General features: G+C 35.6%; 1 protein-coding gene across 3 annotated transcripts in view; it reads left to right on the forward strand.

Annotated features, from left to right (window-relative positions):
• LOC134791639 (ankyrin repeat and fibronectin type-III domain-containing protein 1) overlaps positions 1-15,339 on the forward strand; it is a 201,865-nt gene that overhangs the window by 151,638 nt on the left and 34,888 nt on the right. For 2 of the 3 annotated variants that reach the window (XM_063762694.1, XM_063762693.1), the window contains exons 2-3: positions 13,233-13,385; positions 13,966-14,044. In XM_063762694.1, the coding sequence (XP_063618764.1) occupies positions 13,233-13,385; positions 13,966-14,044 (232 nt within the window). The remainder of the gene's footprint in view (positions 1-13,232; positions 13,386-13,965; positions 14,045-15,339) is intronic. The other variant, XM_063762695.1, reaches the window with a different exon arrangement.

Here is a 15,339-nt window from a genome sequence, read left to right on the forward strand (position 1 = left end):
CATTACGTCAAATATTACGTCTAGATACGATATGGATTAGATACTTTTGACACTGACATATCTAATCCATATCGTATAAATAATATCGACGTATCTTAAAGTTCGAATCGGGCAGATCTAAATACATGGAATCGGCCAAAATGTGAAACATGTGAAAATCGGTGGCTTGGCAACACAGAGGAGCTAATCATAAGTTTCTTGCACCAACTTCGCACTGTTGGCAGTGACAACTTGCCGTGCCACTTGCACGTGAAAACGTAGCGGACTTAATAGGTAAACTGAATAGGTACTGAATTTTCATACCTACCAAAATATAGTATTCAGTGCTAAAAGCTTAGGTACTAAATTGCTTTCTAATACCACGGCAATTTCGCAAAACGTGCTGAGTAATTTCCATTTTCATCCCCTGATCGTGCATCCGTTATACAGATTTTCACTTGAGCCTGATTTTACCGAAATGGAATTAGGTCTTGTGTGGCTCAAACATGAACATCGATCGATCGTTTAACCTAATTCTGAGGCGCATCATCAGAAATATCTGTACCTAATAGTTACACGAACCCGCCGTGAAAAAGACGCTCCCATACAATTTGTTACCCCTTTTTGGCGGCGGGGGGACTCATAAGTGCGAGCGATGCCTTCTGACACGATTCGCTGTGCGTTTCGCGATCATATCATATAAATATGAAAACCAAACAAATTTTATTATTTAAACAAGCAGTATATTTACATAGCTCGTGTAGAATGAAGTGTTATGTACCTAATCGTAGAAGTAAGTATTAGGGGGAAGTTTTGAAAGAAATGAACCATTTTCTTAGAACTACTCTGAATGATGTTTTATCTCAAATTCCTCCAGTAATCACAATTTCAGTGTTGTTTGTGCAATACACTTCTCGTGTATGTGAACCTAGCATATCAAGTGCTAGCATCTCAAACTTTTATGAGAGTTCTAGTAGCATCCCTAATAGTTCTACAGTTCTAGATGGTTTTTTTAAATAGTTCTGCTCATTTTCGCGAAAAAAATGAAATTTTAAAATGAGATGCTAACTTCACATTTTGACACTCCAGCATCCCAGCCATTACCCACTCCACAGCCTCGAAATAGCATTTAAATGAAAGATACTAACATTTCTAGACGATATATAATGAGTAATGAGTTCTAGTCAAAACTGTAAAAAAAATTGACTACATGACGGTATTCAATGACTTCTGTATTTACAAATGTTGACTACTTAATGTATTTTTCTCAAAAATGGACGGCAAAGTCGACTTTGCCGTTAAAAAAATAGGTCGTGAAGCGCGTAGTTTATGGTCAGTCAAAAATTAAAAAGTTAAAAACATTGCAGTCTCGATTTTGGGACTGCAATGTTGCATACAAATTCCATTATTTGTCGAGTTCCAAACTTTTTAAAAGTTGAAATGGCCATATCAAACGAAGGCACAGGCCCATTAAACAGCCAAACAGATGATTAGTACCGCGACTATTTAGCTGTCTCAAATAGGTTGGCGTATTTTCGGCAGAAAAATACATTTCTATTTTTTTATTTAAAAAAATAAAAAGGCGGCAAAGCAAATTTTTTCAATTGTTTCTACTTTTTTCTGTGAAAATATATACGTAAGAACGTTACTTTTGTGAAATATTTCTATGATATTTATATTTCTTGCACCATTTTTGAGAAAAGCACTATATATGACTCGGCTGGAAGGCTACTTCCGAGCCTCGACAATAATGTACTATTATCTGTTTGCACCCCAAAATGTCTACTACAATAATTTAATTCTAAGGAGGCCTGGCCTGATATTCGTAAATTTTATATTGATTTGCTACTATGTAGTACACGAGATGCGCTGAGATTAATTACTTAGAGTCGCTGTCATAGGCAATTATTCATATCATATTTTAACTTTTAATATGCATCTATTTTTACACCCTGGGTGAAGGGGTAGTTGCACACGATGAAGCGTGGTTTAGCCTTCTTCACATTAGGCGAGAACTGAGACACCAGCGCGCCGCTCTCCCACCTTCGTCACCGGGCACGGCATTCTCCTGCCAGCTATGCGGTCGCGGCTGCCGCTCTCGCATTGGACTTAATAGTCATTTGCGGAAGTGCCGCACTCTTAATATGGACGCTGTTTAAACCATCATCTTATTGATGTTACAGGCCAATGATGATGGTGATTTTTACACACTTTTATATACTTACAGCGGTTATAAAATTGTACCTCTCAAGATTTATTTATAAAATGTAGGCTCTCATCGAGTTAATCCCCCGTGCGGAAACATTCGTCTTAGGCGAAGAAAAGGTAGAGATAATAAAATTTTGCTCGTCAGTCGAAAAATCTGTACAGTCACCTTACCCTACCGCGAACATCGAAACTCGAAATTTCGTTATCTGCCTCTCTTTCAATCAATAAGTTGTGCGCGCGGTAGGTTCCCTGAAGTATCTTTCAATACAAAGCGCGTAGGAATCTGACTTCGTTTTATTTGCTGAATGTTGTTTTGAGATATTTCTTTAGGTAAGATATTGTAGATATCTATACATTTGGAAGTGGCATTCGGATTGTAAAGATCTTATGTTGTTTTGATATTCGTATATTTTGATGTGGTAATTTTTTTATCTCATTAGCACTAAATACACAGTGTATTTAGTGCTAATGAGATAAAAAAATTATCATGTACAAACATTTTTTATTTTACTTATTTTTTTTTTCATGTAAGTAACCACAAATGTTACGTTTTAAACATAATTTTGAGCGGCCATAATTATCGTCAAAATTATGTGTTATATAATCTCCAAAGCCACAATGGGAGTATGGGAAGATTCCGTACAATGTAACGTACATTTGTTACGAAATCAACGTAACGAAAGTTAAGACATTGACCTTTCACCGCAACGGATAATCTTCTAGTAACCGTTGGTCATTTTAACACTTTCCGAACACATTAAAAAATAATACGTAACTAACGTGAGCAATCGGAGTTCCATCTTACACTGGTTCATCTGAATCGAAGCTTAGTATAAAGGGGCCCACAGATTACCGGTTCGCCGGATGATATCAGCCTGTCAGGTAATCCCAAAAGGTGACAGTTCCGAACAACTGACAGGCTGATATCGTCCGGCGAACTGATAATTTGTGGGCCCCTTTAGGAATAACAAACCAGTCCACTAATTCCTCTATAATTGCAGCAGTTCTTCCATTGATATAAAGATCATTTTAGTTTAACCATTAACAATTTACCTAACATGCGTTTATGACTTATGACATAGGTATTCTTTTATTTTCACTTTCCTTGTGCGTTTCCGCGCTGTGAAAGATTAATGTATCGCGAACCACAAAGTAAATGTGGCTTAAAGTACGGAAATTTGATGTAAGCACGCGGTTAAGGAATTTGGCTATCACGAGGCCTAAATACTACTTCAATTAATGTACGATTAATGACTGGATAGTTCGTAATCGTGGTTGTTATCGAATTCCTTTCATTTTTTGAGCAAATGACAAGAAATAACTGAAACCAATTGAAGACTCTTATGACTGAAAGAAAGTTGCATTCTGTCTCAATTTAATCCCATTTCGCTCAATAGGATAAACTCTAATAAAATAGTATAAGTATGTGTAAACATATTTGTTTCGACGAGCTTTCTATTGCCATTTCTTATACGTAGTAAATACTCGTAATCATCAATTTTAACGAGCCCAAAGGATACGGCTTTTGTCGGCCTATTACATCATTACTACTCCATCTATTATAAAATCTTTTTTAATTGTCAGCGATCTTAGGTAGAGTCTTGCTAGCCAAAAATTGTTGACAGATATTTCGTTGTTGTATCACCAATTGTCTATGATTTAAAAAAGTCAGTTCTCAATTTATTTCATTCATTCAAATTGTTTGCGGTTTATAAGGGATTTATTTTAAATAATATTAATAATATCTATACTGAGTGAGGTTCGCAAACTATTATTTAAGCTCGTAAATAATTACGACAATGTGTAAAGTCAACGTGTAGGTAGCGTTGTATAACGAAAAACTGTAATGTTTACAACTCCTAAACAAATGTAAACAAATTAGGAGGTTGGTGCTCTATAAATATTTTGATACTTAGCATTTAGCATATTTGGCATAGTATTTATGTATTTTTTTTGGTGATGGATTAATATTACGGTATTGTCGAGCTTGGTCTTATTTACACTACATTTAATTTTTCGCCTTATTATATGGTGAGAAAGTGTTAACATATGTGTTTATCGTTGACTGTACTTAATTACATAGTGGTAGAAATTATGTAAGCTGACTTTGAGTGCACGTCAACGTATATTTAACTTCTATCCTTAGGTACCTTACGTGTGCACAGAAAATCAAAAATATTTTCTAGTATCAAAACAATAATTCCTACTACACAAAGTGTGACCAGCCCAAGATTTTTTGAATTTCCCGCCAAACATTTGTGTAATATTTCAGTAGCCAGACTCTACCTAAGTACCTACTTTTTAGCTCAATCGGACGCTAACGAACGTTATTTTCAGTGAAAACACTTACAAACACTAAAATTGCTGCAGACTAGTTAAAAGATTGTAAAAGTAAAATTTAACATATTTTTTTCAAATAGTCCTGATGTTCGAAATGAATTATATGCTATATTGGTGTTAAATAGCTTTTTAATGTGATTCCCCTATTGACACTGTCTCCTCTCAGAGAACGCAGTGTAGTGCTCCCGGTTAAAAATAGACTTCCCTTTTAAAAAAGCTGACACTAAATCTTGTCGCCTGCACTAACCCAATTTGAGAAATTGAACTTGCACTCAACCTAGTTAGCCTAGAGATGGCACTTTCTCACAGATTCTAGATGTACGCTATACGATCGAGATTTTGCACACAATGCCCCGCTGAGAGCGGCAGTTGCAACCATGATACTGCAATGGAGTGACATGCTAGACTTCCTATCATGCGGTCAGTTCTAAATTCAAATTTCAATGAGGACAATTTTGTTTTTAATTTGTGATGCGCGTGTAGTGATGTTGCCAGTTTGTGTTTAAAAAGTTTGGTTGTTTGTGATTGAACTCTTTGGATGTTAATGTCGTTAAGTTAATCTATAATGGTATTGAGAAGAAATGTCTAAAATGTAAACAAACTTGGACTTTTTTCTCTTTCAACAATATCACTTAAGTACTTTTGAAGGCCAAGCATGTATCGTATCAACAATTTTTGGTATCAATTATACAACATTTAATATTATTATCTTTTCTTTTAATTTCAGGTTTTATCAAACTGTTATTTGTTTACATTTTGTGACCCGTCTTTATTTTCAATTTTTTTCTGTTATTTTTGTTTAATATGCATCTACAATTACATACATAATACAATCATGATTTCAAAGAAATACATAACATAGAACTGAGGTAACAGACGCAACAAATTGGCAGTGATTATGTATATTAAAGCCAATTTACTTATATCAATGTCACTTTATTATAGAGTCAGACCAAGAATAGTCTGCAGCGGATTTGATAGCCCACGCAGTGAAAGTGTTATTTTAAACGTCAAACTTCTATGAAATTATGACGTATAAATGACACTTGCACTGCGTGGGCTATCAAATCCGCTGCAGACTTTTTTTGATCCGACTCTAACGTCACATGTCTGTCTTATGTATTGAAGTTCTTAAACGAATCTAATACCTTTAAACGAACAATTCTTGTATAAATATTTATTTATATATATATATATATATATATATATATATATATATATATATATATATATATATTTCGGGGATCTCGGAAACGGCTCTAACGATTTCGATGAAATTTGCTTTATGGGGGTTTTCGGGGGCAAAAAACCGATCTAGCTTTTCCGAGCAAAGCTCGGTCTCCCAGATATTATATCATTATCACAGCCAGAGGGACTACCGAGAAAAACGAAAATCGAAATTTCGTTTCTCGCGTAGGCCCTTAGGATATCAGGGGCCGTAGCCAACATGATAATAGTTAACCGATAAACGCCAATCGAAAATTATTAATGTATCGGAATGACAGATAATTTTTACACATTATTTAAGTTACGATTGGGATTTCCTATAATTGTTTTTCTATGTAATATGCCCCCAGCCCCCCAGGTACACATTCCATCGTCGGTTACCTATAGTAGTAGGCTATGACAACGGGTAGTTCTAAAGACCTAGATTATCGGAACGGAGCAATCCAAACGACCTGAACCGTTCAAAGTATCATTTCAATCATACCGCTATTAGCCGATTAACGCGATCTTCCGCGCAACTAGGGTTGCCACTTAATCAGATTCATATTTTAAACTCCTGATAAAATCTTGATTCTTGAACTTTCTTTCTTTGCTTAACAGTCTATGCTAACTTCGCCATTGGTCTTCCCAACTACTGGAACATTTTTTTACCATCTTTACCCTTGTAATTTACTAATAGGTAGGCATGGATGTAAGTAAAAAGAGGTAGATATGGTACCAGGCGCACGATCGTGAGCCATCAAATATAGGTTCCGGAACCTATATTTAGTTAGTCGTATGGGTGACGCCAACCTGAGGGGCTACCGCGAAAACCGAAATTCGCAAATTGCGGGGATCTTACTCTTTTACTCCAATGAAGGCGTAATTAGAGTGACAGAGAAAAATGCCCGCAATTGACGATTTTCGGTATTGGCGGTAGCCCTACTGTCAAGTTGTCAAAATCGTTGGATCAAATTTTAGTTTTGTCAACTATGAACGTCACACGTCTACATAAATAAAAGGTCATTGTAGGTAGGTATGTATTTAAAATTTTAATCTTAAAATTGTATAAAATCTTAAATTGTACCTGTATAAAACTGAATGCAGGACCGCGGGTTGCAGCTCATTATCACTCACCCGCTTAAAACCACCTCGATAAAGCCACTCATCCCGACATTATTCCAACTGGTGTTATTCATACACCGCACCGTTTTTCCATACAAACGCGTACTCTCCACTTTCCTCTCTGGATATTAAACTTCCGAATAAAAAAAAAATCTTTTCGATTTTTTTATCATTGTAAGAATAAGGAGCTTTTAAAAATTAGTTTGGACTTTTTTTCACTCTTATAATAGTTATAATAATAAAAAAAGTAACAAGAAGGGCATGGCTGTAGTTAATATACATCAAATTGTGTTTAAAATAATTTCTATAATGTCAGTATCCAGAGAGGAACATAGGGACTACGGGCCCGATTCGGATTTTGAAATAGACATCTATTAGACATCTTTTAGACATCACCAAGATACGATAACGATATTTATGTTTAAGAACTAACCTGTCAAATTTGACATTTGCGCGATTCTGGAGATACTGTTGAACGATTTCCACAGGATATGACTTAGAGATCCAATTCACATCTAATAGATATCTTACTCTATCTAACGTAAAAGTGACATTGGTTGCCCGAATTGCGCTGCAAAAGAGAACTAGTTGATATCTAAACTATAACGTATACATCTAGAATGGAACTAGTACGTGTCGTCTCTTGTGAATATCTTGAAGTTCGAATACGGCAGTACGTTGGACTACGGTCATCCACTATCCCCTTAAAATCAGATAAAACTTGAAGTTTGGTAACCCTACAACGGCCTCAAGCAATTTCCGCAACGTAGACTGTAGAAACGATTCATCACTATTGCTTTCAATGTTTTTTGCCGGCAAGCGGGCAATTGAGTAACATATGCCACGCGATGTGTTAGTGCATAGACCTTGTGACATAAAGATAGAGTCATTCATTCTTTTAAAATTATGGCTTCAGTCCATTGGGACTATTTCGCCAGTATCAAGGTAATAAGAGCTAAATAGGACGGCTAAAATTGTACGGTTAGTACAAGACAGTGTACGGTGATTTTATTAGCTCTTGCACTTGACTTTACAAATAGCACGTGGACTACCAGGCCGCTGACTCCAAAATGGTGGTAAACGCATTTCAAGATTAATTCTCCATTCTTATTTCTCACTTGATGGTCTCATCGGAAGATCAGCGCTGGAAGTCGCCAGCAACATGCTGAGATGGGACCATTTCGTGACACTTTATTTTTCACTATGTTTTTTCTATGTATGTCTATTGTCTGTGTGTTTACGAATAAAAACTATTCTATTCCATTCTATTCACTGCACACTACCACATTAGTTTACTGTATAATAAGCTATCGATATTACACTTTAAACACTATTAATGAGCAAAAAACAAAGGAATTAATCACGACGCGTGACTATCAAGATGGCGCTCGAACCGGAAGAAAAAAAGATATATACAGCCTATGCACAGACTTAGCAATGACAATGTGAAATAAACGTCAAATTTCTATGAAGATATGACATTTATTATGCACTCCCAGACTTTTTCATATAGACGATTCATCACTATTGTTTAAAAAGTTTTTTCATTTTTGCCGGCAAGCGGGCAATTGAGTAACATGCCACGCGATGTGTTGGTGCATAGACATTGTGACATAGACAAAGATAGAGTCTCAGGCTATGCACAGACTTAGCAATGGCAATATGAGCATAAAGGTGACAGTCCATTTCCAACGACAACAGCACTACCATTTATTTTACTATGGAAATTGACAATAACACCAACGCGTTTGTACTAGTAGTGCAGCTGCGGTCAGAAATGGAAAGTTACCCTAAACGTCAAATTTCTATGAAGATAAGACGTTTATTATGCACTTCCAGACTTTTTTTCACAGAGACGATTCATCAGTTTCATCACTAAAGCTTTCAATGTTTTTTGCCGCGCGGTAAGCGGGCAATTAAGTAACATACGGTCTGATTTTAATTTTAATAAACGTCAAAAATTTGATCTCGATACGATATGGTCGGATCTGTCAGTGTCAAAAGCGTTATTGTATGTGACCTCTTTCCATCGTGGTGACAGTGCACGTGCACCTTAGACGAGTAACAATGTATAGGTAGTAGGTACGTACTCACACATTTTACTAACTCAGAAAACGAAATGTCTTACACGATAATATTACTGTTTCGCCGTAACATTGCGCACGAACTCGCGCACGAATGGACAATTATGGGAACTTTTCACCGTACCGCGTACGCTGCTTTCTTTCATTTGCGTAATTGCGTTATGTCACGTGTTTCCGGCGTATTTTCGACAAACCATTTCCGTTTATATCATCAATCTTGTTAATTTAGGAGCCGATTTGCTAGAATCTAGCTAGACTAGATGACTGACAATAGCGCAGTTTTTAAAGACGCAGTAAAATGCTATCAATGTTTTTAGTAATTGCATATTTTAAAAGCCAAGCATATGAAGCTGACAGGTTCGAATCCCGGTAATGGCATTAATTTGTGCGATAAGCAGATATTTGTTCCTACGTCATGGGTGTTGTCTGTGTATTTACATATTTGTAATATGTATTATATATATCGTTGTCAGAGTACCCATACCCATAACACAATTCTTGAGCTTACTGTACTACAGGGCATAGTCAATTTGTGTAACGGTGTCCTATAATATTTATTTATTTATCCGGGGCTATCTCTATCTTATCTATATTCTTTTTAATTTATTCATAATAGCATTAGGGAGCCAAATAGCTATCTTATTTTGTATTACTTACAATTTTAATTATGACCATATTTTATTGGAATTCAGTCACATCACACGTGTGTAGTATTTTTTTGTAAGACATCGATTAAGTTTGTTTTTTACCATGCAATTATCTTTCTTAGATTCAAACCTACACTTGATTAGCAAATATCCGTTATCAGTATAATTAAGCAGTTATCGTACCTACTAATACTAAGCGTGCAGCACGCTAAACCCAGCCCAAGTTCAATCGCGTGTTTTTATAATTACATTAATATTTACATCTATTAACATAGAAATACGCAACATAATAATTAATGCACCTATATTAATAGGCTGATAACAGTGATAACATCTTTTTAAGAGCCCATCAACAACGTGCACACTAGCTCCACAGCTAAATAATCGTGATTATATAAATTTAACGAAAGATTTTGAAAAAAGGGGGCCGCTACGTACTGTATTGTGTATTTAAGTACCTTTTGAATACATCAAACTAGTTTTTACGTTGCTGGTTTCGTCGATCTAGGAACTCAAAACAAAAACGGCCGTTTTAACTTTGGACGCGTAGATTGACGAATCCAGCAACATAAAAACTAGTCTGATGTATTCAAAAGGTACTTAAATACACAATACAGTACGTAGTTTTTTAAATATATATGTCGTTAAATTTAAATAATCACGATTATTTAGCAGTGGCGCTAGTGTACACGTTGATGGGCTCTTAAACTCATATCATATCAAAACTACCTACTACATATTATAAAATCTGAACACACTGCGTCAACGTCTACTTCATCAACAAGGCTTTGAGTAATAAACTCATATTGAGTTTGTGAAATCCTTCGAACCGAGGAACAATTAAAATTAAATTAAAAACTTGTTAATTTCATGCCATCGGAGAGGCTTGTGCGAACAATCAACAACAAACGAACGTGATTAACCCTTATTAAATTTCACATTAATTAAAATAAGGATTACAATGTCAGAATATCGAGATCTTCCGCCATTTGGGGAAAGTCGGGTGGGTCGGATCGTTTTATTTTGCAATGATTGTTGTTTATTATTTAATTATACTATATACTTATTGTTGTTTATTATAATTACCAGTTTCTGCCTGTGACTTCGTTTCGTTTGTTTTCCGTGATAAAATCTAATGTGCTTTCCCGGGAAGTTTGAGTCCCATCCCAGTAACAAAATTTATATTCAACGGTTCAGTATCTCAGTACAAAAAATATTATACAGAGAAGTACCAGCATTAGGAACTCAAATAGAAGTTAAACAACTTGTAGTTTTATCTTAGCGAAAAGTGATCTCTTATAGTTCGTTTTTTTAGCATTAGAAAGAACTTGAAAGAAGGTAAGCGATCTTGACATGTCTTTTAATTGAAAAACGCTTTTTATAAATCAGTAACTATTACTTATGAAAGCAGAAGAATATAAAAGATCGTATTAGATTCATAATTGTTACATATTTGCCGTAAATTATTTTTAAAATGTGTTTTTCAATTAAAAGACACATCAAGATTGTTTACCTTATGTCTAATGCTAAAAAAACTAACTATAGACATAATTAGAATTTGGAAGAAAATATTAACGAAAAGGAATTAGTACAGTGCAGAAACATAGGTAGTGTCCGGTGAGTCAGAATTAAGAAATTAAGACACAGGTCATCCCATTCCCAGCCCCAAATTTTCCTCATTGCTGAAAACCGGCCTTGCATCCTTCCGGCTCGAAATTGGCTAAACCTCAATGCCACCGCGTGACAGTTTTAACGACCGATCGACTAATCGCTATGGATCAAGTGTGCCAAATAAGGCTATTCGAGGTAACCTCGTCTGCTGAGGACAGGGGTTTTGTATCGTACACTCAAAGCCATTTTACAAACTGTTAATGTTTTTTTGTACCTACAATTCTAGCATGACAATAATGCTCTTAGACAGATAGATAGAACGTTCATTCAGAAACAATACAAGGATGGTGTTACTGCGCCTGTTTTAAGTACTTGTGAATCTACCATTTTAAAATGAAACTCTGCCAGACTGCCAAATATTTCGCACCATAATTTGTCAGTCATTTTATTATTACAGGTAATTTTACATACCTACAGTTAACTTTAAAGGTTACCAGTCACTAGCTTCTTCGACAGTTGCTTAGCGTATTTACGTATAAATTAGCTACTTTTAATAGTTTTAATGATCGTACAGCTAATCGCGTCGAGGTATGCTAAATAAGGCCAAGGCGCACTGAAGTATTGTCTTGTACAAATTGAAGTCGCAAAGCATAGGTAATTTGAGCTGCTGTATTTTTTTTCCTTTTTTGCATCCTACGTTGATCAGAGTTGATTATAGGTCCTTTTTCATTCTGATATACCTACAATTTTTTTATATACAATGTATCATTAAATTATTTAAAATAAACTGCACCTTACTCTTCGCGGTTTATCTAATAATTTTGGATCCACCAGTATTGGCGGCTGAACGGTAGCTAATCGTGATATATCAAGTGTGCCTAATAAGGCCATTCGTGGCGACCTCGCTTGTACAGTCGGCATTAAACACATAATGTTTAATTTGAACAAGTAAAATTACTAAACTGTGATAGCTAAAGTATTCGTCCTAAAACTTAGAATAAAATAAATAAAAATGTTAATTTTAGTCTCAATATACATACTTTTCAAATCCAAATAAGTAAGGTCATAAAACAATAGTTAGGTACTGCTCGCAAATGATCCAATGATCGTTTATACATATAATGAATTAGAAAATGGATCCACAATATCAGATAAAGAAATTACAAAAAAATACCTACAAATGTAATTCAAGACGTAAACAATGGGAGTTGTTTATATTGTTTAGCGAATTTACCGAAGCGCAATAAATCGAGGAATACAAATCGGCATTAACGACTCGATATTCCAATGAAAATGTCATAAAAATGATAAATATTCCTCATGTGTACCGCGGTCGGCGAGTGTACATTATTGCATTAACATACAATCCGTGCGACATTGACTGCGTGTCATGTGGGCAGGCTTTTAGCGTCGTGAATTTGTAGGCGTCTGATTATACCTTTATAAATTTATAACCTACGGGTTGATGTGTCCTCTGTTTTGTGAGACTGCCAGTTCTTTGTACTTACCTACTTTTATTATTGTTAGGTGTAAGGTCAAAAGCAGGTGATAGATTCTTATTTAAGTTATCTTAGAGTACATCACTTATTTATAGAGCATAGTCATTTAAAAAATACAATAAATCCATTTCATCTAAGAAGCATAAAAAGGCCTTGCTTTTTAAACGCACATAAAAGGACATACCTAAGCGACGATTGCCTCAATTTTTTTTTCAATTATAACTCGATACTTACTGTTATTTTTATAATTTAGTTACACTTTTGGACTAATCTTTTATTTTAAGTTATTATTAAATTTTGTTTTAAGTACTTCTTTTTTAACTGGTCTCAACTTTTTTTGAACACGTTTGCTTTAATAAAATAAGAGAGAGTATACTTACCTTTTTTTAAAGCTAACATTCGGCGGTTGTTTCATACGCATTCACACGTGCATAATTATTTAAACACTTTTCTGTCAAAACCATACGCAAACGTGTTCAAAATTTAATTATTTTTTATTTTCCTTTATTTTAACTTACCCCTTTCTCCCCTAGAGCTCCAGTACGGCGCGCTCCTCGAGGGGTGCGGGGGGGAGCTGCCGTCGCTCTCGGCGTGCGCGCCGCTCCCCCCACCCCTCGACAAGGCGAGGAGGCAGAAAACGAATGACAAGCTTGACAAAGTGGCTCAAGTTAACATACACTTACACGGTATTTTTGTTTTTTTTTTTTGGTTTTGGGTTTTTTTTTTATATAATTGTTTTCAATGTTTTGTTACTTATTAATTTTTACACGGTTTAATTGCCAATGCATATATTATGTCTGAAAAATAAACGCATAAAGTTAGCAATATACTCGCGCAGCATATAAACATGGCTTATGTTTGTATTACTTTTGATCATGCAATTTGTGATCAGATGTCTCAATTTAAAAGCCTACTCAATTGGCTTATATTTTACGACTTATTATTATAATAAAATACTACATCGACTCCTAATTCAACACTGCAAAAAGCTACATAGGTTCAACTAGGTCGCCTTTCTATACATACAGTCTCCCTATACTATTCTATTCAGCCAACTGTTGCAATTCAACGACCTTATGTATGTATTATAGTCAATAAAGCCAGTCTTATATTTTTCCGAGGGCTTGATCGTGTAAGATATTATTCCAGGCGACAGTACGATAACAAACATCTGTATCTGTAATATCTGTATTAAGAATCTGAACTCTAAAACGACTTCCAGCAATGTCTCAAGCTTTTTTGACAGTTGACATTTGTTTGTTACAGCACTCTTCGCTGCCGTCGAACACGGGTACCTTGACAAAGCCAGAAATATCCTCGAGTCCACCGATGTCGACGTCAATAGGTAAACTTTGCCCCTCTCTACTCTTTAACCTTAGTAAGGTAGATGAGAGGTAAATCCCTCTTACCCCTTTCTACTCCCTAAACTTAAACCAAACTTATTTTACAAAAAGTATGTACATGTATCCAGCTAAAAATACAAAAGCACTACTACCAAAATTTATTTATAGCCTTTCAACCGCTCTTAAATATTTTTTACGTGTTAAATAGAAACTCTTGACTTTTTGCCCTCTGCTGAAATATTAAAATTGGGCTCGCATAAACCAAGTACACTCAAAGCGGACTTTACAATTATGAGGGTGGAAATCATTTCTACTTTATTTTATAAGTTTATTTGAGGGACTAATTATCTTGGGCGTGGCGTCCTTTCCCTTTGCGTTATCTATCCAAGGCCGAAGGCACACCTACTGTTTTCTAATTTAGGCACCAAACTGTGACTTAGACTTAATAATATTTACATTGAAAAGATCATACTTAAACGATGTAAATATACCTACCTAGTCTTATTTCATGGGATGCAATCAGTAGAAATTAGTGGCTCTGTGAGCTCTGTAGACCTCGCAATCCCCTATGGCTCCGCCATTTTGAAAACTAAATGGACAACATAATTCTATATAATTATCGACCCTGTTTACAAAATGCGACCTGGTGAAGGGAAGAACCGGACAGCAGTACATTTCAAAATAAAAAGTGGACATGCAGACATAAAAAAATTAGACGCTAAAGTAGGATCCCCACACTCAGCATAATGCCGCGACGCCCGCGACAATCCCAAGGCGCTGGTTTTCAGTGGGACCTGACTTAAAACTCTTGAGTTAGTAGGTACACGAACGCCAACGACACACAGAAAAACAGAAATAAAAAAGTAATACAAAAACGTGACAGTTTAATTGATTATATACTCATCGTCCTCACCTGTAGAAAATGTCACGGCTACTCAGATAACTGAATTACGTTACCTTTTTCACAGCAGGATTCCATAAAAGCTTCAATAACACGATTACGTATATGCACGTGGACTTTTGTACCCTTTTAAATTGTATCTTAATTCTATGAAAGTCACTTTGTTATTGTTAACGTATCGTTTGACTATCTAGTCTAACGTAAGGGCCCTTATATTTTGCCCTTGGAGTGGGTTTCAAAGATTGCATAATAGGCCCCGTGCATGAACCGAGCCGTCAGATTTTTGGCGCGAGGCGTAAATGTGTCGTTTATGCTTTCGATGTAGCCGACAAGATGGCAGAACCTATTATGTACAAGGTAGATGGTAGCACTTGCTTTGGCAATGTACGTGTGCAC

This window comes from Cydia splendana, chromosome 6, assembly GCF_910591565.1.
Source record: "Cydia splendana chromosome 6, ilCydSple1.2, whole genome shotgun sequence".
NCBI classification, from domain to species: domain Eukaryota; kingdom Metazoa; phylum Arthropoda; class Insecta; order Lepidoptera; family Tortricidae; genus Cydia; species Cydia splendana.